Source organism: Gossypium hirsutum, chromosome A12, assembly GCF_007990345.1.
Source record: "Gossypium hirsutum isolate 1008001.06 chromosome A12, Gossypium_hirsutum_v2.1, whole genome shotgun sequence".
NCBI lineage: Eukaryota > Viridiplantae > Streptophyta > Magnoliopsida > Malvales > Malvaceae > Gossypium > Gossypium hirsutum.
In genome coordinates this window covers 94,026,280-94,051,802 of record NC_053435.1, presented here as the reverse complement: position 1 = coordinate 94,051,802, position 25,523 = coordinate 94,026,280, and the positions used below count along the sequence as shown (strand labels likewise).

The window sequence follows — 25,523 nt, the reverse complement described above, 5'->3', positions numbered from 1 at the left end:
AGTCATTTTAGCCGGCGGAAAATATTTAAGTAAAAATTTTTCGGTCATCTGTTCCCAAGTAGTGATTGACCCTCGTGGTAACGAGTTTAACCACTGTTTAGCCTTATTTCTTAATGAAAAGGGAAACAACCGAGGGCGAATGGCATTGTCAGAAATGCCATTAATCTTAAAGGTGTCGCGGAATTCCAGAAAGTTTACTAAATGAGTGTTTGGATCCTCATCCTATAAACCATCAAACTGAACAAACTGTTGTATCATTTGAATCATGTTAGGTTTTGGTTCAAAATTATTTGCAGAAATAGCAGGTCTACCTATACTCGATTCAGCTCCTGTTAAACTAGGTTTAGCATAATCATACATAATACGAGGAGTAGGATTCTAATTTACTAGGTCTGCAATAGCCACAGGAGGTAACTGATTATTATGATTATCAGCCATCTCCTCAGTTGTGGGTTGAATATTGTCCTCCTGCCCTTCCTCTATGTATCGTAAGCTTCGCTTTATTTCTCTGCAGTTTTTGCAAGCTGTGCTTTCAATCTCACTATCAAAAAGTAGAGGTCCCGACGGGTTTCTTCTAGTCATAAACTATAAAAACCTGCCAGAAGTAAATAAAAGAAAATTTAGTGATATAAACAAAATTAAAATTAAATTAAATTGCAATAAAATAAATGGCTAAAGTAATAAAAATTAAGCGTTCCTAATATCTTAGTCTCCGGCAACGGCGCCAAAAACTTGATGGTCATGAAACTAACTAAAAATTCGACTTAAGGCAAGCACACCTATCGAACAATAGTATAACTACGGTGAGATCGGAATATCATATCCATGAGGACTAAGAATACTAGTAATTACTCTCTTTTTACTATCTAGCCTGAAAATTAAAAGGTGTTTTTAAAATTAAACTAATTTTCTAATTAACTAAGATTACGACAAAGATGAAGTTTGGAAAATACTTTAGGAAAAACCAATAGAGAAGACAATACCCAAGGAAGAATCCACCTAGACTCCACTTATTACTGTTGACTTAGACGATTTATTTATTTGATTTATTCCGTAGAAATCTTTGATTTATGTTAATATCCCTTTCGATACTAAAAATTACTGACTCTAGGTTGATTAATTGAAATTTCTTTCTAATTAAAACCCCTATTGTTGCATTAACTCGATCTATGGATTCCCTTACTAGATTTGACCCTAATCCGGTTGATTTATGTTATCCTATCTCTAGGATTGCATTCAACTCCACTTAATTATGAATGATCTACTCTTAAACAGGGACTGTTGCTCCACTAAATAAGCACATCAAAAACCTGAGTTAATACCCTGGAATATTAAAACAAGAATTAAAACTCATAATTAAGAATAAGAACAAACATTTATCATATAAATCAAAGGGTAATAAGATTCGTCTTAGGTTTCATCTCCCTTAGGTATTTAGGGAGTTTAGTTCATAATAATAATAGGAAACATCTCAAAGTTTGGAAGACAACAAAACATAAAGAAGACCCAAGAACTTCTAGGATGGAAATCTTCAGTCTTGATGTAGATCCTGGCTCCGAGGTGATTCCTATGGCTAATCGCAAGTATTTTCTGCCTCCAACTCTGTGTGTCCCCCTTAATCCTCCTTCTAGGGTATTTATATAGGCTTTAGAATGCTTTAGAACACTCAAAAGTGCCCTTTTCTGAGTAGAATTAGACTTGGCCTCGACGGGGATACGATCGTGTGTCACGCCCGTGTGCAAATGCTTTAAACCGTGTGCAATTCTGACTTGGAATAATGTCGACACGGCCATTACACACAGGCGTGTGGTCAACCCGTGTGCCTCACACGGGCGTGTGGATTACCCGTGTGGAAGTGCTTAGGCCGTGTGAAACATTGTTTTAAGCCCAATTTATCCGTTTTTGGCCCGTTTCTCACTTTTTTTGATATCCTAGGCTCTCCTGAGTATAAAACATGAAATTAAAGGATTAGGAGTAACAAATCCACTAAAACCAAGAAGAAATCATTCATAAATATGCCAAGCATGGGGTAAAAATATGTATATATTACGATTTATCAGGACGCGTACATACTTGAGCAGACATTAAACTCCCAACAGCTGATGCATAGGGAATCTTTTGCATTTCCTGAATTTCAATGTCACTTTTAGGGCATTGAATAAGACTAAATTTGTCTCCTTTAGCGACAGGGGTGTCCCCTGGTCTACAACTCTGCATGCTAAACATTTTAAGTACTTTATCGATATAGCTCTTTTGTGATAATCCGAGAATAACTCGAGATCGATCTCGATGAATCTGAATTCCTAAAAAAAAAAGGCGTCCCTAAGATCTTTCATCTCAAAATGCTTGGATAAAAACCTCTTGGTTTCGTGCAATAAGCCTATATCATTAGTGGCAAGCAAAATGTCATCAACATATAGAACCAGAAATATGTACTTACTCCTATTGAATTTGTGATACACACAATCATCAACAATGTTCATCTCAAAACCAAACAAAACAATTATTTGATGAAAGTTGTGGTACCATTGAAGGGAAGCTTATTTGAGTCCATAGATGGATTTCGTCAATTTGCAAAACATATTCTTTGAGTCTTTCGACTTAAAATTTTCTGGTTGCACCATATAAATTGTTTCTTCAATGTCACTATTAAGAAATGCAGTCTTAACATCCATCTGATGTAACTCAAAATCAAAATGAGCAACAAGTGCCATGATTATTCTGAAGGAGTCTTTCGATGAAACTAGAGAGAAAGTTGCTGTAAAATCAATACCTTATTTCTGAGTATATCCTTTAGCTACAAGACGCGCCTTATACCTCTCCACATTACCATTTGCATCCCTCTTGGTTTTAAATATCCATTTACAACCAATTGGTTTTGCACCTTCAGGTAATGGGACAAGTTCCCAAACTTTATTGTTTTGCATAGATTTATACTCATCTTTCATGGCATCAATCCATTTTTGAGAATTAGAACTTTTCATGGCTTGATGAAAGTTGATTAGATCATCTTCCATCATTCCATTATCATCCTCATATTCTTGGAGAAATACAATATAATTATCTGGAATAGCATTTCTCCTTTCTCTTGTGGACCTCTTTAATGGCACTTGTTCTTGAGGTTGTTGAGTTTGTTCTTCTGGAATAATTACCTCATTTTGAATGGGGAGTTGTTCAACATTGTCTTGTAGAGGTTCTGGATTCACTTCTTGATCAATGATAGGTAAAAGAACCTGAACATCGTCAAAAGTGATAGTAGAAATTGAGTTAAAATCCAATTCCTCCTCAAAAGTAATGTCTCTAACCTTATTTCTCCCCCTAAACTCAACATCCTCAAAAAATGTTACAATTCCCGTCTTAAAAATATTCCTTTTTATGGGATCATAAAATTTATAGCCCCTATATCGTTCAGAATAACCAATAAAGTAGCTGCTTACTATTTTGGAGTCCAATTTCTTTTCATGTAGCCTATAAGGCCTTGCCTCAGTTGGACATCCCCAAATGTGAAAGTGCTTTAAACTAGGGTTTTTACCTGTCCAAAGCTCATAAGGTGTTTTTGCAACTACTTTATTGGGTACTTTGTTCAGAATGTAAGCTGCTGTCTTTAATGCTTCTCCCCAGAGGGACTCAGGTAAGGTAGAATGAGCAATCATGCTCTTTACCATATCTTTAAGAATTTTATTTCGTCTTTCAGCTACATCATCCATACTAGGTGATCCTGGCATGGTGTACGGTGGGACAATACTGCATTCCTCTCAGAATTTCGCAAATGGTCCTGGACATTGTTCACCTGAGCCATCGTATCTACCATAGTACTCACCATCACGATCAGATCTGACGTTTTTAATCCTTTTGTTGAGTTGATTCTCAACTTCAGCTTTATAAGTTTTAAACATGTCCAAAGACTGAGATTTCTCATGAATAAGATATAGGTACCCATAATGTGAGTAATCGTCTATGAATGTTATGAAATATTGTTGACCATTCCAAGATGCCATAGGGAATGGCTCACAGATATCTGTATGAATTAATTCTAAGACGTCTGAAGATCTGTTTGCACCTAATCTCTTGGTTTTAGTCTGTTTTCCCTTAATGCAATCGACATAGACATCAAAGTCTGTGAAGTCAAGGGACTCTAAAATACCATCAGACACAAGGCGTTCAACTCTAACTTTTAACATTTGAATTTAAAGACAAATTAAATTGATTGTTTCCGAATGAACAATAATATCCAAATTTGTCTAACGAAGAAACAAAAACTAAATTCCGTCTAAATGACAGTACAACAAAAGTGTCTTTTAAGTCCAAATAAAAACCAGCTCCTAATAACAACCTAAAATGCTCAATTGCTTCCACTTCTACCTATTTTCCATCGCCCACAAAGATGTGTCTTTCACCATCACTTGGCTTTCGGTAACTCAGGCAACCCTACATAGAAACACTTATATGAGTAGTAGCACCAGAATCTATCCACCAAATTTTTTTAGGTACTGAAGCTAAATTAATCTCAGAACAGACCAAATTAAGAATTATACCTTTCTTTACACGCCAAGCATGATATTTGGTACAATATTTCTTTACGTGTCCAGACTTATTACGAAAGAAACAACTCTCTGTAGCTTGTTGTTGTTTCTTTTGAGCTGGACCCTTAGCAGCTTCATTCTGATATTTTCTTTTCTTGCCCTTGTCCTTAGGGGCATTGGCCAAATGAGCACTTTCAGACTTATCACGCTTCAACCTTTCTTCCTCTTGCACACAATGAGAAATAAGCTCATTTAGGGTCCATTTCTCCTTTTGACAGTTATAACTAATTTTAAATTGGTTAAACTGTGCAGGAAGTGATACCAAAACCATAAGAATAAGCAATTCCTTAGAAAGCTCGATCTTAAGTGCCTTAAGTCTTGAAGCAGTATGGAATATCTCCATAATGTACTCCCTTACGTTTCCTTGACCCTATACTTCATAGACATCAAAGAAGTAAAAAGTGATGTCATCTCAACCTTATCGTTTTTAGCAAAATGTTTCTCAATTTCATCAAGGAAACCTTTGGCCTGAGTAATCTCTTCAGATTCTGTGCCCCTAAAAGCTTCTGGAATGTTGTGTTTCATGATCATTAGACTCATACGATTTGAACGATCCCACCTCTCAAAGTCCCTCTTAATATCAGGGGTGCTTTCCGCAGTGAGAGGTGTAGGTTGTTCTTCCCTTAGTGCAAGGTCTATGTCCATACAACCAATCACTATAAGTAAGTACCTTTTCTATTCCTTCAAATTAGTTCCATTAAGCATGGGTCTAGAATTTATATTAGCAGATATTGTGGCAGGAGAAGATGAATTAGCTGAATAGAGAACAAAAACAAGCTTAAATCAATATTCATAAGTAAACAATAAATTCAAGATAATGGCTAATCCCATCTCAAGATACCAAACACTACATTAATATCAAGTCTTTGGACAGTAATATTAACAGTAAGCGGGTACTCTTGTTGTAGCAATCAAACATTGACAATAAACTATGTCAAGCAATGAATTAATCTTTGGACTAACTTATTGCTCACATAAAATACCTTATAATTGTTACACATTTATCACCATAGATGTCGTTGTAATTCTGCCAAATATTAACTTATCTTTGGGTCAATCAATAAACACATGAATTACAAAAACATATAACCATCTTAATATTGCAAATAAACTAATATTCTACACAAAAAATGTCACTTTGGCGGCATTTTGCTTCAACTAATTTATTTAAAATATTTAGACATCCTTAATTAAAAGCCAAAATCTGAATTTATTTATTCCAAAATATTTACCTTAATTTCATCTTTCAATCAAATTAAAAAATAAAACATATATATTTATACAATTTTCTAAAACATTAAACCAATTAAAGCATGCATATATTATATATTTATAAATACAAACAAAACATATATATGAATCAATTTCTATATATATATATATATATATATATTAAATGTCATATAGGATTAAAATAATAATAATCACATGCCTTGCAAATACACAGGAACTGAATCGCAATATTTTCAAATAAAGCTTAAAAACGTAGGTATCAAATTACACAAATATTTTAAACTTTATAATTGAATCTATTAATTCGAAAATCACCCATTTTTTTATATGTATTCAAGATAATAAAAAAACTTTAATATAAATCTTCAAAAAAGAACATATATATCCGAAATATAAAACTCATGAAATTTCATGAATCAATTATTCAAATAAAGAACTTGAATCAATTCCCAATGATTCGATATTACGAGGCTCGGACGCCACTTGTTAAATTTATTAAAATAAATCTATAATAAAACTTAATAAACCAGGATCTGTCATGTCAAATCATCAAGAATAAATCAAGAACAAAACTAGATGCGGAAGTGTACATGAATCCATGGATTCCTTGAAAATTTCTGGATCTTGGGGATTTGATCTTTCAAATTAGCACACAAGAAATTCAGAGAATATTTGTTCTCTCTTTTCTAATGATGGGATATTAGAAAAGATATCTTGTGTATAATTTGGGGACCATAACTCTAATATTTATAACCTTAGCATATTAGTTCTAATCAAATTCTAATTAGCCCATCATTAATTAGAATTTGATTAGAAGAGTCTCTACACATATTTGACCCATACTTTATTTAATAATTAAAAGTCCAATAAAATTCTAACCAAATTGGATCACTTTTAATTTGGGCTAACCTATCATGATAGTAAATAATAACATGTAATTATCCTTAATATATATGTGATATCCAAATTTTCCAACATTATGATCATGAGAGTGGGGCATGGGGTAGCACCCATCATATTAGTTCACAACGATAATTCAAGAATATGTTTCTTTCAGCTAAGAATAGGCCCAACTGGAGTGGATCAAACACTAATCGATAATTGATAATCATCCTTGGATCTCCATGCCTTTGTTGATAGGGAATTTCTTAGCAAATGCAACAATAATTGATAATCGAGTCAATTGCCTTTGTATTTAGACCCATAATAGTATTTCCACTAGTATCTATTGTAAACTCAGGAACTTTTAGTATACCATCAAGATATTTGTGCAACACATGGTTCAAAGCTATAAAATTAACTTGTTGCTTCCAAAATAAGTAGTTTGTTTCATCTAAACATATGGTGTTAGTTTGTTGCAAGAGTTTAAGTGGCATTACTAGATTTAGCACCATTGGTTGAAGTAACAGAGTCCTTATTGCCAAAAATCAACAAGAATTTACTGAAGTTAATAGAAAAAGTAGCAAGAATTGACTAAAGGCTTGTATTTGCAATATCGGCTAGCAAGAATCAATAGGTATTGGTGTGTGGGGATAAAAATAAACTTATGAGAAATTAATCAAAGGCTTCAAAGCATGTAACTATGCCAATTTCTTTAAGGTTCTATTTGCCCCCACCTATATTTTGGTATGCAAAAGAGTTAAAAGTGAATGAACCTTGAGGATACAATCTACATTTTGCATTGATGAAAACAGTCTACTGAGCACTGAGCAAGGCATAGTAAAGAGTATCAAATTTTATAGAGAAATTTTATAGCAATTCTTTATAAAACAATCTTTGAATATTAGAAGATGAAGGAGGATAAAAAAAACTTTTGTTTCTAAGTTTTTTTTTTGTTATGCAAATAAAAGTTCACTCCTATTTACATGAGTTTTCATATCTCTTCATAGGGACATAACTATTCAATATGTATATTTATGGAGAGGCAATCCTCTTAATTAGGTACATAATTATTAAATCAAGTGACATAACCTTTGGTATTTAAGAGACATCACTTATTACCATAGTGACAACTCTTAACTTTTGGTTACTTTCAACTTTTCATTTGCACCAATTGGAACATTATTATTTTGAAAATGTTCCAACAATCTTCCCTTTTCAATTTTTAAAATATTCTAGATTTTGATAATCATGGAAATCAATTACATATACAAAGATGTCTTAAGATTGAACTTTCACTTAGTGAAAACATTTTAAAGTTAATCCAAATTTCAAGATAGACTATGTTTTAAACCAATTATTCCATTCAATTAATTGAACACATCTCACATAATGATTTTAACATTAGTCAATGCATGATATCCGAGGACACTATTATGGCCATATGCTTGTAACCTCTTTTTATGAATTATGTTAAAGCCAAGCCATTGAGTTCATAGAAGCAGTCATACTTCCACTCAGATAAGTAGATCCTATTGAGAATTTTTCCATAATTATAATAGTCTAACATATTTTTGTTATGGGTATATTAAGAGTATATTACTCATCTTTCACCTTATCATTACGGGTACCTAACACTTTTTACCCTAACATGATATATTTTTTATTGTTTTATAATGCTAGCAGTCACATTTTGATGATGTATTTTGTCTTATTGAACTTAAGACTTTTATGTTATACCAAGCCTTGCGTTGAGTTTAGTTTTCATAATAGGTGACTCAAATATTATGGGCTTGTACCTAATCCTTAAATTTCAAAATTTCTAATATAGCTATGTTAATAATCTTACCACATGGTGAAACCCTATATTTATTTGTGTCGTGAAAATTCACAAGACCAACACCTCCGCTATGTTCAAGTATCCATTCTTTTGCAAAAGAAATTCAGATTTGAAATCACTGAACAAACATATGTTTTTGGCTTAAGGCACAAATCGGAACATCATTTCCTTCTATTAATTAAAAGTTTCATTAATTCTCTTTCTCTCTTCATGATTGTTATATACATAAATGTATATAATATATATTATATAATTCCATAAGAATCATAATTATGCACGTTAAAATATCAGGCATACAATAAACTAGTAGCTGATTTTTTATCAAACAATTGATGCACGAGACACCCACATTTTTTATATGATATAACTAACTTCAATAAAACATAATCATGAAACCAAATTCATGCAATAATAGTAAACCACAAATTTGACTAACATAGCTCTTTTTGGTACAAAGATTTCTTCTAAATCAATAGTTAGATCACTGACATCAATGTTGTTCTATTATTGATAGTCATCCTCATAGTATCATTATTGTAGTGTCATGTGAATGTGTGGTAAAAAAATACACTTTCACTAATTTACAATAATTTTGCGAAATTAGAACCTTAAAATTGTTGGTGTGTGGGGATAAAAATAAACTTATGAGAAATTAATTGAAGGTTTTAAGGCATTTAACCATGCCACTTTTTTTAAAGTTTTATTCGCCCTGTCTATATTTTGGTGTGCAAAAAAGTTATAAACAAATGAATCTCGAGGATACAATGAAGCCCAATGACTTTCTATGTTTTGCACTAACGAAAACAATCTTTTGAGTACTAAGCGAAGCATAGCAAGCGCATCAAATTCTATAAAGAACCTCTTCAATAATTCTTTATAAAACAATCTTTGAATATTAGAAGATGGAGGAGAACAAAGAAACTTTTGTTTTTGAGTTTTTGTATTTTGTTAAAATATCCCTAATTATTCATAAATTTGAAGTTTAGTCCATATACTTTTATTTCCAAGAATTTAGCCTCTCTACTTTTTATGATTTCAAAATTCAGCTTCAATTGTTCATATTGTTAAATTTGTTGGTGTGACATTTTGAAATAAAAAAATGTTCACTTTGTAGCTATGTAAAAATGACATTGCAATGGGACCTCAATTTGATAATATAATTTTAACAGTGTTAACAATTGGATCTGAAATTTGAAATTTGAGAAGTAGCGAGACTAAATTTTTAGAAATAGAAGTACAATGACCAAGTTTACAATGAGTACAAGGACACATATTTTAGTCTTTTTTTGCGCGTGTTATGCAAATAAAAATTCACGCTTATTTATGAGAATTCTCATATCTTTTTATGATGACTTAAATCTTTTTTAGATATACGTCTCTTAAATAGACATAATTATTTAATCGACTTAACTTATCAACATGAAAAAGCAACAACTCTTGATCAAAAGTTATAGTTTTTGATTACTTACAATTTTTCATTTATAAGTATTAAAACATTATATATATTTTGAAAATGTTCTAACAATATAAATAATTCAAATGAATTTTAACAGCTGTTTACAACAAATTTCAACAGGCAGCTAACAATAGTAAATAATACTCTATCACAAAGTTGGTATGGTGTAGAGTAAACAATTTTATTTTATTTTATTTTTCAAATCCAATGATTAAATTTGAGAAATATTTAGTCAAAGGGACAAGGAAGGCTTGAGAGGGTACATCTATGTTGTTTTCAGCCTAGCCAAGATCCTGGATTAGGGAGAAAAGGTCGAATGAGCAAACAACCCCACAAAGACCAAGCGTGGAGTCTGTCTCTTATATGCAAGACAGTTTAGGGAAATTTGACCATAAATTGTCTCAGCCAAGGTAGTGGCCAAGAGCTCACTGTCTGGAATTGGATATGCTCCATCTTGGGTCATTAACAATCGGATATGTTGGGTTACATGAGAAATTAGCTTTGGAATAATAAGTAAATCTGGAAGTTCATGAACGTGGCGATTCTAGCTACACATATAGTGCTGTTCTTCCTCAAAAAATGGATTTGTTTTTCTAGCCAATGAGATTTTTATTTTTATTTTGGAAAGAAAGCCAATGAAATTTTGGATAAAGTTTTGGGATTTTTATCTTTTTAGAGTCAAAATTCGACTTCACACTTGTAAAAATTAGTTCATATTTCTATTGATTTCTTATAATTCATTAATTAATTGTAAGTTAAAAAAGAAAAATATTATCAATTCTGAGATATGCTTAATTTTTTTATTGGCTTAATACCTCTTTTGGATCCTATAATATTATCAACTCTAAGATATGCTTAACTTTTCTCATCATGCTTGTGTTATTTGTACAGGAAGAAATCCTACTGGAAACCAACCAAAACCTGAGAAGGAAGGTAACACTTGTGGTTCAATATTTGTTATCCCGCATCTTTCTCTCTGACATTTTTATTATAGCCAATGTTCTCGAATAAATGCATTATTATATTTGATGTTCTGACTTATCAGTTGTATGAAAGTTGTTCAGGAAAATGGGGAGCAAAGCGTTCCCTACAACCATCCACCGCCACAGACGGAGGAATATTTTGATCCTTCACAATTTAGCAGCTCTCTGCAGATCGGGTAACTTAAAAGCCTTTAATTTTTTGCAGATATCTGATGTTTAATGGCCGATATATTCTTTACTGCTAATGTCTTTTTTTTTTTTAAAAACTTTGTTGGTACAGTTAGAATCAGTGTGTTTCAGATCAGGCCACTGTTAAAGCTTCTGCAGCAAATGGATTCGTCCCTGGTTGGGTGCTTTGATTGTTTTTAATTACAATTATAGAATTCAAAATCTTCATACATATAAATACTAAGGTTAGAGCACAATAAGCAAAACCAAACATATATTTTAGTGTATATATGAGAAGCGATAATCGAAAGTAAGGCGATGTCCCCATTTTGTTCTAATAATCTGGATAATATATTGAATATTATAAGAGTAAAGCTTAGTTACTCATTATATATATGACCGAAATGTTAGGCGATGCCCCCATTTTGTTGCAACAATCTGGATAACATATTGAATACTATAAGAGTAAAGCTTAGTTACTCATTACATATATATAGATATAGATATGATATCTCCTTAGTTACTCATTTTAAAAAACAAACACAGGCCCAAACTTACATGAAGTCCTCGAATCTTAATCTTTCATTTGCGCAAATTACGGAAGTAGCTAGAGGGATCACGTTCAAAGTCGTCCCTGAAAATCCGATAGTTCCTTCCAGGTGTAGTTCCAATAGGGTCGGAAGCGTGTAAATTATTGTACTAAAAAATCACACAAAGTTCAATTCCCAAGGAAGAGAGGTAGATCACAAGGATCTCTTAAATACCAAGTCTTTCTTTAGTCAGAATATCCCTTCTATAGTAAATTAATAGCACAATTAAATACTACTATTATACCCTCAAATATTAAAAGAAAAATAGGACAAGAAAGAACACAAGAGTTTTAACAAGGTTCGGTAAATTATACCTACGTCGTCCGGCACTAACACCAGATGATAACTTTACTATTTCCAAAATATTACAAACAAATAGAATTCCTTAAGAATTCTCAAATGGAAGAAGAGAGAAAACTAAGAGAGAAAGATTGGTTGGGATAGTTGAAATGAAAAATGAGAAGGTCTATTTATAGTTGAAGTTCAAGGACTAACTTGCAAATGGCCTAAAAAATTAGGGACCAAAATTGCAATTATCCCATTCAACTTTTCAACATTCGGTGCAACTTGCTTCACCTTTTTAACAAGTTGCTTCCTACCTTAGTTGACTTTTCAACAATCTCCACCTTGAAGATTTGATTAGGATAATCATATCTTCACACACTTCCTTCAACTCCCCAAATTCGATAAAGTTATCTTTTGTAGTACCTACAAATGCGCTCTCGAGCGCCATAACCTGAAGGTGCTCAAATTCTCAGGATGTTAATCAAGTTCAAACAATGATTAAACTTGATTGTTGTTACCACCTTGGTTATCATATCTGCGGGATTATCTGCTGTCGGAATCTTCTGAAGTAGAATTTTTCATTTTTCAAAGACTTCCCGCACAAAGTGATATCTTACGTCGATATGCTTGGTTCTTGAATGATAGACTTGATTTTTCGCTAAATGAATAGCGCTCTAACTGTCACAATATAGACTAATGTGACTTTGAACAACTCCCAAGTCTTTCAACAATCCATTAAGCCAAATAGCCTCCTTAACAGCTTCTGTAACTGCCATATATTCTGCCTCTGTAGTAGACACAGCTACTATAGACTGTAAGGTAGACTTCCAACTCACTGGGGCTTTAGCAAGAGTAAACAGATACCCCGTAGTTGAACGACGTTTATCTAAATCACCAGCAAAGTCGGAATCAACATATCCAACTACAAACTGACCAAGTGCTTCATCCTGCTCAAAAACTAAACCAACATCTACGGTTTTTCGAAGATATCGTAGAATCCATTTCACAGCTTGCCAATGTCCTTTTCCAGGATCATGTATATACCTGCTCACAACTCCAACAGCTTGTGAAATGTCAGGCCGCGTACACACCATCGCATACATCAAACTCCCAACTGCATTAGCATATGGGACTTTTGCCATATATTCTCTTTCTTCTTCAGTTTTCGGAGATAATTGAGCACTAAGTTTCAAATGAGAAGCAAGTGGGGTACTTACATGTTTTGTGTTTTCATTTACACCAAAACATTCTAATACCTTTGTCAGATATTACTTCTGATTCAAACAAAGCTTGCCCCTCTGTCTATCTCTACTTATCTCCATGCTGAGAATCTTCTTGGCCTCACCTAGATATTTCATCTCGAACTCTTGATTCAACTGAGCCTTCAGCTTATCTATCTCTTTTTGGCTCTTCGAAGCGATTAACATATCATCAACATACAAGAGTAGATAAATGAAAGATCTGTCATGCAGCTTCTGCAAATACACACAATTGTCTTATTTGCTTCTTGTGTACTTCTGCCTTCTCATAAGGCTATAAAATCGCTTGTACCACTGCCTCAAGGATTGCTTCAATCCATATAGCGATTTGTTCAGCTTACAAACCCAATTTTTACCACCAGCATCTGTGTATCCTTCGGGCTGAGTCATATAGATCTCCTGTTCTAACTCACCATGCAAGAAAGCCGTCTTAACATCAAGTTGAGCTAGCTCCAAATTCAACTGTGCTACCAAGGCCAACAAAATTCTGATGGAGGAATGCTTCAAAACAGGGGAAAATACATTATTGTAGTCAATTCCCTCCTTCTGAGCGTAGCCTTAAGCTATCAATCTTGCCTTGTAGTAAAATATCTTTCTTGCTAGGAGATTCATCTTTCTTTGCGAATACCCACTTGCATCCGATTACCCTTTTACCTTTCGGTAATTGCGCTAACTCCCAAGTATTGTTCTTCTGGAGAGACTGCATTTCTTCATCCATGGCGCTTTTCCATTTATCACTTTCTAAGCTTTGCATTGCTTCTTGATAAGTGATAGGAATATCATCATCAACAACGGGAAGGGCATATGCCACCATATCAGTAAATCGAGCAGGTCTACGAATTTCTCTCCGTGGCCTTGCAACTGCAACTGGTTCTAGTGTACTTAACGGTTCTTGGGTCAGAACCTCTTCAACCTCTAATTCCTCCATTGTGGCTGGAGAATTAGACTTATTAACTGGGCAAATCCCCATCTGCTCAAACTCCAACTGTTTTGGAGTACACTCCACCTGCTGTGGAGTATTGCTTGTCTAAATATCTTCATCTGCTATCTTTTTCAATGTGGTAGATTCATCAAAGGTAACATCTCTGCTACAGATCATTTTCTTTGTGTCTAAGCACCAAAGACGAAATCCCTTCACACTAGAAGTGATCCCCATAAAGAGAACTTTCTTTGCCCTCGGATCTAACTTTGACTCCTTCACATGGTAATATGCAGTGGATCCAAACACATGTAAGGAATCATATTCTGTAGCCGGTTTTCCAGACCATACCTCCATAGGAGTTTTTCTTTCTAATGCAGATGATGGCAAACGATTAACAAGATGGCCAGCGTATGTCACAGCCTCAGCCCAAAATTGCTTGCCCAACCCAGCATTGGACAATATACATCGAACTTTCTCCAGCAATGTTCGATTCATATGCTCTGCCACTCCATTCTGCTGTGGTGTATCCCTAACTGTGAAGTGTCGAACAATACCATACTCTTGGCACACATCGAAGAACGGATCACTTCTATATTCCCCTCAATTGTCCGTCCTAAGCCGCTTGATTTTCTTGCCAGTCTGGTTTTCGATCATAGTTTTCCATTTAAGAAAAACTCCAAGCACTTCAACCTTAGTTTTCATGGTATACACCCAAACTCTTCTGGAAAAGTCATCAACAAAAGTAACAAAGTAGTGTTTTCCTCCTAACGAAGGTGTTTTGGAAGGCCCCCACACGTCTGAGTGAACATATTCCAAAATATCTTTTGTATTATGGATAGCAGTGCTGAATTTCACTCTCTTTTGCTTTCCTAGAACACAATGCTCGTAAAATTTTAATTTGCAAGCCTTTGCACCTTTCAACAATCCTTGCTTTGCCAGAATTTGCAAGGATTTTTCGCTGGCATGTCCCAACTTCATATGCCACAACTGCATTGAGTCCAATTCTTTGTTACCGGAAGCTGCAGCGACTGCTCCAATAACTGTACTACCTTGGTAGTAATACAAGTTATTTTCCTGATGCCCTTCAATATCACAAGTGCACCAGATGTCACTTTCAAAATCCCATCTCTCATAGTAACAACTGAACCATTGGATTCCAAGGCTCCCAATGAGATGAGATTTTTCTTCAAATTGGGCATGTACCGAACATTAGTTAGAACTCTGGTTGATCCATCTTGATTCTTTAATTGGATTGAACCTATCCCAACAGTTTTACAGGCATTGTCATTGCTCATATAAACAACTCCTCCATTTAGTTCAACTAAATCAGAGAACCACTCCCAGTTAGGGGACATATGATAGGTACAACCCGAATCCAATATCCACTCATCTGAATAGAACTACGATGATGATGCAATCAGTGATAGTTCAGAGTCACTGGTATCATGCTTTGCAACACAAGCATCTACAGCAGCTTTTCCCTTATTCTTTAGCTTTGGACAAATTTTCTTCCAGTGGCCTTTCTCATGACAAAAGGCACATTCATCTTTCCCGAGTCTGGACTTTGACTTTGATCTCCCTTTTTGAGTTTTCTTCCGAGTGTATGAACGACCTCGGACTACTAAAGCTTCTGTATCTCTGATTAAGTTTTTCTGTTTGTCCTTCTTTCTCTGTTCATAACTGTATAAGGCCGCACAGACTTCGCTCAGAGATATATCACTCCTGCCATGAAGTAGAGTAGTTTCTAGGAACTCAAACTCCTCAGGAAGTGACTCCAACAGCATCAAAGCCAAATCTTCATCTTTGAATGTCTCATCCGTATTTAGCAAATCAGTGACTAACTGATTAAATTTGGTGATGTGATCATTCATTGTGGTACCTGGGACATAAGTGAAGCGAAACAGTCTTTCTTCAAGTGGAGCTTATTTTGACTGTTTTTCTTCAAAAAAATTTCTTCAAGTGCCACCCACAACTTATTTACAGAAGTTTCCTTTGAAAAAGCATACATCTGCTCTCGAGAAAGGCATGATCGAATTGTGCCACATGCCAACCGATTGATCGCCTTCCAATCTTTCTCCTGTATATCATCTGGTTTCTCTTCATCAATAGCAATGTCTAGACCCTGCTGAAAAATGACATCTAGAACCTCACTTTGCCACATACCAAAATGGCCCGTGCCATCAAAGATTTCCACGGCCAATCTTGCATTTGCAATTGTCGGTCTTGTCTACATGGACGATGTTAAAGCTCCTACACCGACCGTTTTCTCCATAATCTTTCAATATACCTAAGGAAATCTTTTCTGATGTGGAAGATCAGTTTAAACTGCAACCACAGAGCATACTACAATTAACCTTCCTCTCTGATACCACTTGTTATTCCAATAGGGTCGGAAGCGTGTAAATTATTGTACTAAAAAATCACACAAAGTTCAATTCCCAAGGAAGAGAGGTGGATCACAAGGATCTCTTAAATACCAAGTCTTTCCTTAGTCAGAATATCTCTTCTATAGTAATTTAATAGCACAATTAAACACTACTATTATACCCTCAAATATTGAAAGAAAAATAGGACAAGAAAGAACACAAGAGTTTTAACGAGGTTTGGTAAATTATACCTACGTCCTCGGGCACAACACCAGATGATAACTTTACTATTTCCAAAATATTACAAACAAATAGAATTCCTTAAGAATTCTCAAATGGGAGAAGAGAGAAAACTAAGAGAGAAAGATTGGTTGGGATAGTTGAAATGAAAAATGAGAAGGTCTATTTATAGTTGAAGTTCAGGGACTAACTTGCAAATGGCCTAAAAAATTAGAGACCAAAATTGCAATTATCCCATTCAACTTTTTAACATTCGGTGCAACTTGCTTCACCTTTTTAACAAGTTGCTTCTTACCTTTGTTGACTTTTCAACACCTGGAGCTTTCATGGTTTTCTTGTTGCTAGAAGAAGAAAACAAACCCATACCACCCAAAGCAAGAAGTCCCGCCGCTATTGCCACTGCTACATCAGCCACTGTCTTCCAGGAGCTGTTACTCTCATTGCAACCCATTTTGATAAAGTTGGCATTTTAATTTACAATTACTACATTTGCTTAAGCCTTAAACAGTGCATATTTTGAGACACTCGAGAGCCAGACTTAATTAATTCTCTCAGTTTCTTGGGATGGGGTGGCATTGATTAAAACACTGATCAATAATCTTCTTTCGAGATTTCTTTTAGGCATAATGACACACAGAAGCCTAACAGACTCGAAACAAGAAATATAGATCGTCCAAGTTCAAAGCAACAGTTGACACCCAAGGAACCCTAGCTACTTCGATATGCAAATCTATTTCATTTCTTTAATTAATTAGGCCCATGTAAGACTAATGTATAGATATTGACCTATTCTTTTCTCAACCGTTCATTTTTCTCAAAAATAATTTAAATTTAAATCATCTTTGCATAGAAAAAAAACCTATCATTTTCTCAACTTGGAACCACAGTTTCATTATAGTAACCTTTTCTAGACCCGTCAACCATTTACCTTCAATGCAAAATATAAAGTTAATATAAATATAACAAAAGGAAGAATTGAAGGAGAAGGAAATAGCAACAAATAGAAAAGGATAGTTGTGGCATACTTTGGGAATGATCAGAATTGGGAATTCGGGATGGTTCATTAGGCTTTGATTTTTTTTCTTTGGAGATGGTGTCGTGGGAAAAGAAAATCGAAATAATTGCCAATTAGGAAGTGGGTTTCGGTTCCTAGGGAGTTGAAGAATGAAAAAAGTCTATCAGACTTTCAAAAGATTTTAGCTGCAATACAATATATTATTAAGGGTACCATAGACAGTCACTCAATTTTTAGAAAACTACAATTTAATTATTAAACTTTAGAAAAATAACATATTAGTTATTAACGTTATTTAAAAGTGATAAATTAGTCATTCACTAACATTTTCGATTATAGGCCTAACGAAATAGGTGATGTGACCAATTAACTTGTTGATGTAACCAATTAACTTACCACGTTGGACATGAAGAACCGAAGGATTTTAATTTTGAGGTTCAAAGCCACCCTACAATCAGCCAACTCTGGTACCGGTGGCTCCAGGTCTTGTGCATGTTTAGACTAGCTGGTTAATTCCATTAAAAAATAAACGTTGTTTTTTTTTTTGGAGTAAATAATTTTTTAGATGAGTTGTACAGTGGTGGGAATGATAATGGGTGAGAGTTGGATTAGATTTTGATAATGGTTAGCTCCAGGTCCATTTTTTTTTTATTCATATTGAGAATTTAGAGTGAATTTTGCAACTTCGCATGGTTGCCATTTTTCATGTTCATAGACATAATTAATCTATGTAACGAGAAGAGATCACTTTATGAGGTATGCAAAAATCTAAATTCAAAATTCTTTTTCCCTTTTCTCAAACCCAATCGAATATTTTGATTTGATTAGAATCTGTGGTTTGAGTTTGTTTCAAAATTCTTTAATTTTCAAGTGTTAAAGATATGGCTATAATTATGATAAATTCCATATTGGGAGTTTTATCCTTACGAGGTTGAAGATTCTAAGGAATTTATTGTGGGATGAGATAAAAGGTCCCCTGATGTAACTTCTGTAATTTGAGCAACGACCCTTGGTTCAACTCTATCACTACTCCTATCCTTATTCTCGTGAATCTTGCTCCCCATCCCTGAAAAATTTACACTTGCACTCCGTTTATCTCCATTATTTGTATTCAAGCTTCTCCAAGATGCCTTTAGTAGATTAACCTTGGCTAAACTCACCAATAATCTGTGATTAAGAAACCACCTACCATTTAAACTAGATTTTACTGATCGGGTACCTCTGAGTTTAAAAATAATTATAAAAAACTTAATTTTAATTTTATTAAATTATTATTTAAACATTGTAATTAAATTGTACAAAATTTGAGATGATTTGATATACAACAAAACTAAGGAGTTTGTGGGATGAGATAAAAGGTCCCCTTTAACTCTTATACTTAATAGTTTGGGGACTATTGGTTCAAACGATAACTAGTTTTTAATATTTCTAAAACTGATTTTATGTATATTGTTTTAAACTCATATTGGTTCAACAGTAAAATCAATTACTTCAACTTTCGCACCTACTTAATATATACAAAATATGTATAACTATGTATGGTGCGTTTTATATATTAAATTTATATAAAGAGAGTATTCTGCACATTTTTCTCATAATTATATATATATACAACAAGTCAATTTCTTAAAATTGAAGTCCTTTCTATACCAACTTAAGAGAGGAATATCCAAGCTTTATATTTTATTTAGTAATTCTGATATAGACTTTTTTTCTTTTGTATTTTACATGAGTCATGTAGTATATAAAATGTATAATTTTCACAGCAAAGTTTGAATATTACATTTTATTTAGTAATTTAATATGGAATATCTGTATCCTTGAAGTTGCTCTCTTTTGGTAGCTCATCTAAATGCAATTCTGAAAATATGATTATGTTATACTTTCTACTCTATTTTATTGATTAGTGACTGGGACAACTATATTACCAACATCTTATTCTGAATTCAGCTTCTGAAATGATGCTTATATGAAAATATGAGCAAATCATTTTTTTTTTATTTTTAATGTGCAAAAATACTTGTATTAATTCTGTCGACTATTATTCGGTAATCGACATCCTTTTAGAGATCGGCAAGGTTATCGTTGCTTCCATTTCTAGCTGGTACTTATGATTCACTTTCTCACACAACACACTTTTTCTTAGATTAATTTATGTTTATGGTTTCATTTTTTTTCTAGTTTCTTTAAGTAATGTTGTGTTTATGTTAGCTTTAACCTCAACTTTGTCATTAACCTCAACTTTTGTTTTTCAGTATGACCCAAGAGCAAGTTCCTGCACCTTTTTGCCCTAGAGATAATAAAGTTGTTTCCATCACAAGTGGGGATCCAAAGGTAAGTTGCACTACAGGAGAACAGACTTTTAGTGGTGTTTTTTTTGGCCTTTAGAGCACCCTAGAACTATTAGCGGTGCTTTCACAAGCGCCACAAAAAACGCCGCTATAGCAAACGCTACTAAAGACCATGACTTTTAGCGGCGCTTTTCAAAAAAGCCACTAAAGACTATGACCTTTAGCGGCGCTTTTCCCACAAGTACCACTAAAGACCATGACCTTTAGCAGCACTTTTCTCGCAAAGGCCGCTAAAGACCATGACCTTTAGCGGCACTTTTGTTACGAACGCCACTATAAAATAGACCTTTAGCGACGCTTTTCTACAAACCCCGCTAAAAAACATGACCTTCAAAAATATTATTTTAATTAAATAATATTTATTTCAATGATAAATATTTTATTATGTTTAATTTTTAAAATTTGAACTTTAAACTATATACTTTAAGGATAATAAAAAATATTAATTAAATTAAATTTTCTATTAAAATTTTAACTTTAAAACTAAATATAAAAATTAATGAATTTAAATTTAATACATAAACATTGATTAAATATGTAATTTAATACATAAAAAAACACACAGACACTCACAAAGTATTACTATTTCTAAAACAAAATTCATCCTGGTGAGAAAAGAATGCCAAATAATCATCACCTCTCATTAATCAAAGGAAAAATATCAGAAAAGAAGAAGAAACAATATACAACAGAGGGATGGTTCAAGCTTAGATGAATCCAAAGTATTGCAATGCCTGCATATAACTTAGAGAAGTCCTCCGCAGTGTGAGCTATCTCGAGACTGTCTCTAACCTCCATTGCCATTTGTAACCTTGTCTGAATTGCTGCTCAAGGAACACACACAAGCAAAAAATTAAAAGAAATTGACAATTCTTTCAACGTTTATATTCATTTTACAAGAGAACTAAACAGAAAACCAAATAGAGAATAAAAACGTTTATATATTTGGCTTCATGAGCTGAAATCACAGACACATTACATCAACAAAAAAGCAAAAAAATGTCCAACTAGAGAATGGATGAAAACCTATTTTCCATAAGCAATTTGTATTTATTGCAGTGCACAAAATAACAATTATTGCAGTGCATTTCTTCTCTACTTTAACCATCCTTTCCACCCCATCAAACCTAAACATTTCCCCCATTTCCCAGGAATATATAGAACTATAAGACTCCACACAAGATAAGCTTAAATGCTATTTTACATGTCAAAACAACTGTTTTCAACATTTTCACAATAGAAACCTACACTTCGTGAGACTTCAAAAATGAACAAGAACAAGTTCCAACAGAGTTGCATATTTGAAGGATCAGACATGAAAAACAAAAGACTCATAAAGAGATTATATACTTTTAGTCAACTATTCACTCAAGTTCATTCAAACCTATATTATATTTCTGTCTCAAATGTCAGTAACACAAATGAAGGGTTGTGTTAAAGGCTGTCACTATATTGTAAACCATCATCACTGCATTATGTATAGTAGAAGAAAAGTTCCATAAAGATCAGTTCATTTTTCCTACTGTGTTGTTAACCCCAACATAATCACTCAGTTTGAAACAAAATTTGGTATTAAGAACAAAAGCAGACTTGAAACAACCAACTTTCTATTATTTCCCCAGACACAATTGTTACATCTTCTTATTTAGCTTAGAATAAAATTTCAGAAGAATAGGTAGGCTAAACATTCATGCAAGCAAACTGTAAAATTAAAGGTAGCAAATTCTCATTCATCTCCATTTTTAACAAAAACACAAAATTGGAATTTGGAATGATACCCTTCAAGGTCAATACTGAAAGCTTCTCAGCTGACATAAGAAACAGAAAGCATAAATACTAAGGTCCAAAATTGATCTAAGATTAAAAATAGAACATACCCAGATTTCAAATCTAGAAACTAATCAACATCCAATAAATTGAAACTAGAACACCCAGAGTAGCAAAAACAGCTGCAGGATTCTTTTAAATATTAACACTAGAAACAAATTTGCACCAACATTCAAAGAGTAATAAAATAAATTTCTTAAACCAATTGGGAAGATAGCGGAGATCAGAAAAAAAAATATATTTTTCTAAATAATAAAATAAAAATAAAAATAATAAATATTTTTTTTCTTGTACTCCTTCTATGATTACTATTATTCGCAAAGGTTACTTGTAATAAGAAAACTAGAGTAAGGAACTAAGAAAATTAGGAAGGAAAAATATTCTTACTGCCATGGAATATCGCCTGCAATCAGCCAATCTCATTCTTTGTCCTGGTAAGTGAGAATATAATCATCTTCATCATATTTTTTGTCTGTTCATGACAGGAAAAAAGAAAAAAGCAAGCTGAATATTGAGATTTTTGGTATTCTTTTATCTTTTGAGGAATTTATGTATATAATCAATGAATTTACCTTCGGCAAACATGGTGATCAAGGAATTTATGTATATAATCAATGAATTTATTTTTTGTGGTTTTTCATCCTGCTCTATAGAAGAAAGGTACCCTAGCTTCCCCCGCAATAGCCTTCAAGGTTGAACAAATCAAACCTATCTTAATATGGATATATGCACATGCAACATGCTTCCAAGGAAGCCACTAACAGCTGGAAAACTTGTATGATGGTTAAGATGTAATTTGCAAAAACTCCTAGACATATGTAAGCAGTCATAATGAGAATTAGAAGGAACAACTAACCTTGGCTAGCAAGGTTTTTCCAGTTCCAGTCAAAAGGATCCCCTGCAATTTGGTTGTGCATAAGATAATAAAACTAGAAGAATATCACAAAAAACCCTTGTACTCCAAAATGAACCATGGCATACCAATTTCAACAATCATTATTCACATAAAATACAGAATTACTCATTGTAAACTTAACAATCGACAAAAACATCGAAACTTGTTTTCTCCTTCCTCTGTAAGGAAAAATGTTGAACTGAACCTAGAATCATTAGTAAATCCCCTTCCCCACCCTACCACTGAGCTAATGCTTAGATAACAGGACTTCAGGTCGGTTTTTGGTAAATTTGGTTCTCCTCACAAAGAAACCATTGATATTTTTTTTATTCTATTTCTATTTTCTAGCATACCCTTGAGAAATCTACAACTTAAAGATCTAAAATATTCCATCATAAAGAGTATTCAGTAAAACAGACAAAAACGAAACCAATTTCATACACCATGCACAAACCTTTGGCAATTTCCCCCTAGGCTGGTGAACTTTGATGGGTTTTTGAGATACTCCACTACTTCTTCAAGATCTTGTTTTGCATCATCACAGCCTTTGACATTTTTAAATGTTTTAACATTCTGCACATGAAGTAATTAATGAGGGGAAAAAAACAGGGTTCAAGAATATCTATTTTGTTTCCAATATACTAAATATCTGTTTTGTTTCCAATAATTTTAAGTTGTTTAAACAACTTAAACCGAACAGAACTTGGTATCCACAACCACATAATTGATTAATTATACAACCACAAAGGCATAAGTCTAATTTAGAAGAACTTGAAGAGCATAACTCATTTTTCCTCTTTTTGCACCCTCCTTAGACATGCATTGCTATAGACCCAAAAAGAGAGATGTTATACTTGGGATACCTGCAAAGTAGAATATATGGCCAGCTCCAACTTGAAAGGTTTTGAATTATTTCAGGAACCAGTTGGTAGAACAACCACCCAACTGTAAGAAACACATTAATAAGATGATGATGCTGAACAAATCGCTAGAAAAGATAAATTTTATTCGAGATTTTTATGAATAAAAACTATCTAGGCATATTCTTCTATGGCTTATGGTGATCCAAAAAAACGCAAGAGAAAGAAAATTTGAAATTAAATGGTACACTAAACAATAATACCCACACTTTTCTTGAAAGCAACTGAGGAACAAACATTTCAATAAATCTTGGCCCGTAAAACTCCCGCATCCAACCAGAGAATAAACAATATAATCCTGCACAGCATCAGAAGGCAAAATAACCTCACTTAAGAAAGCACTTAGTTTTACAAGAAAAGTCAAAAGTTCTAAGTAGATCATAAAATCATAAATATTGAAAGTGAAATTCCAGTTATACCTCAATTGCCTTTACAACATTGACATTTCCTTTCACCCTAGCAACATCTAGAGGTGTTTGACAATCATCATTCATCACCAACGGATTAGTTGAAAGTTCGAACAAGTTGCCTATTAGACTACTCTAAATTTCAAATCAAACATATTCATCATGCAACGATTAATAACTTAGTTTTCCCGTAATATATAACAGAAATCGATAAAACATGAACCTCCATGAAAAAGAAGTAATTTAACTGTATTTAGAAGGCCTCTTTTTGCTGCATGGTGCAAGGGTGTCCCCCCATGACGACCTAAACACAAAACTGAACCAAGTTAATACACTGTCCATTTCGATAAAGCCTCCAAAGCTTCTGTTCTTTGAAAACCTTAAAATTCTTTACTGAAATCTAGTTAACGACCATGAGAAAATTTCCAGCAAAATTTTCTACTTAAGCAGGCAAAATGGAGAATTGAAAGAAACAAAGGTCCTTCAAAATCATATGTTGCTATTAGGAATGGTTCCTTTCCCATAAAAACATAAATTTATTTATTGAAAAAAAAACCCCTCGAATTTTAACTTCATGAACAAACAATTAAATAAATTCCCTTGGAAAATAATAAAAATCAATAAAGAATGGAAACCTGATATTTATACCGGAAATGAATCGAAAGAGGAACTTCATTGGAGAAAACAGAGTGAATAACAGTGAAGGGTTTTCTTCGCTCTGCTTTGCTTCCAAAAACCCTTTGTGCCTTTCTCAGTTTCTTTTTTTTTTTTTTTCAGATCGAGAGAAAAAGAGTAGCTAAATTTATTTGAGGGATTTGGGAGAAAAAGAGGGAGTAAGAGCGGGTAACCAAAAGTTATTTTTTTGGGAGTGAGCGGGATTTTGATTTCTCTTTTCCCTTTTTTTGTTAAAATAATGGCTTTTTACGGCGTTTTTATCAAAAACGCCACTATAGCTTAATTTTTTATGGCCACTATTACTTAATTTTAATTTTTTTTCCATTTTTAACATATTTTTTTCTATTTTTTCTTTCAAAATTTTTGTGCTAAGATTATCATTTTTTAGAATTTTTTTTTAATTTTGAATATTGAACTTTTTAACTGAAATATGGACTAAAATATTAAATATTAAATATTTAAGTTTTTTAATTTTTAATTTTTAATTTTTAAATTTTAATTTTTTTTTAAGATTTTAATAATTTTTAAATTATCATATAAAATACAAAAGGAAACTTTAACAGAAATAAAATAAAATCGATGAATTAAAAAATACAAAATGACACAGAAATACAAGCATTATTCTTTTA

At 33.2% G+C, this 25,523-nt stretch overlaps 1 protein-coding gene across 14 annotated transcripts; it reads right to left on the bottom strand.

Annotated features, from left to right (window-relative positions):
- Positions 1-20,680: 20,680 nt before the first annotated feature.
- LOC107934732 (putative E3 ubiquitin-protein ligase XBAT35) lies at positions 20,681-25,093 on the bottom strand. Of its 14 annotated transcripts, none has more exons than XR_001694024.2 (10): positions 24,855-25,085; positions 24,443-24,523; positions 24,232-24,278; positions 24,020-24,110; positions 23,756-23,837; positions 23,347-23,465; positions 22,854-22,895; positions 22,570-22,682; positions 22,385-22,469; positions 20,681-20,994 (listed from the first exon to the last, which is right to left on the bottom strand). XR_001694024.2 is itself a non-coding variant. In XM_041083135.1 (8 exons), the coding sequence occupies exons 1-6, from the start codon at positions 24,893-24,895 to the stop codon at positions 23,402-23,404; spliced, it is 390 nt and encodes a 129-aa protein (XP_040939069.1). In that variant the 5' UTR covers positions 24,896-25,085; the 3' UTR covers positions 22,570-22,682; positions 22,854-22,895; positions 23,347-23,401. The 14 variants fall into 14 exon arrangements, 5 of the variants coding, with proteins under 5 accessions (XP_040939069.1, XP_040939067.1, XP_040939066.1 ...); XR_005906357.1 differs by having other exon boundaries at positions 23,747-23,837; positions 24,232-24,354; positions 24,468-24,523; XR_001694018.2 differs by having other exon boundaries at positions 24,232-24,354; positions 24,468-24,523.
- Positions 25,094-25,523: the final 430 nt, after the last annotated feature.

Coding starts and splice junctions, on each gene's coding strand:
- LOC107934732 (XM_041083132.1), bottom strand. CDS start 24,895: ATGAAGTTCCTCTTTCGATTCATTTCCG. Junction 24,355..24,467: donor AAAGAGGCCTTCTAAATACA/GTTAAATTACTT, acceptor TTTGAAATTTAG/AGTAGTCTAATAGGCAACTT. Junction 23,838..24,019: donor CAGTTGCTTTCAAGAAAAGT/GTGGGTATTATT, acceptor TGTTTCTTACAG/TTGGGTGGTTGTTCTACCAA.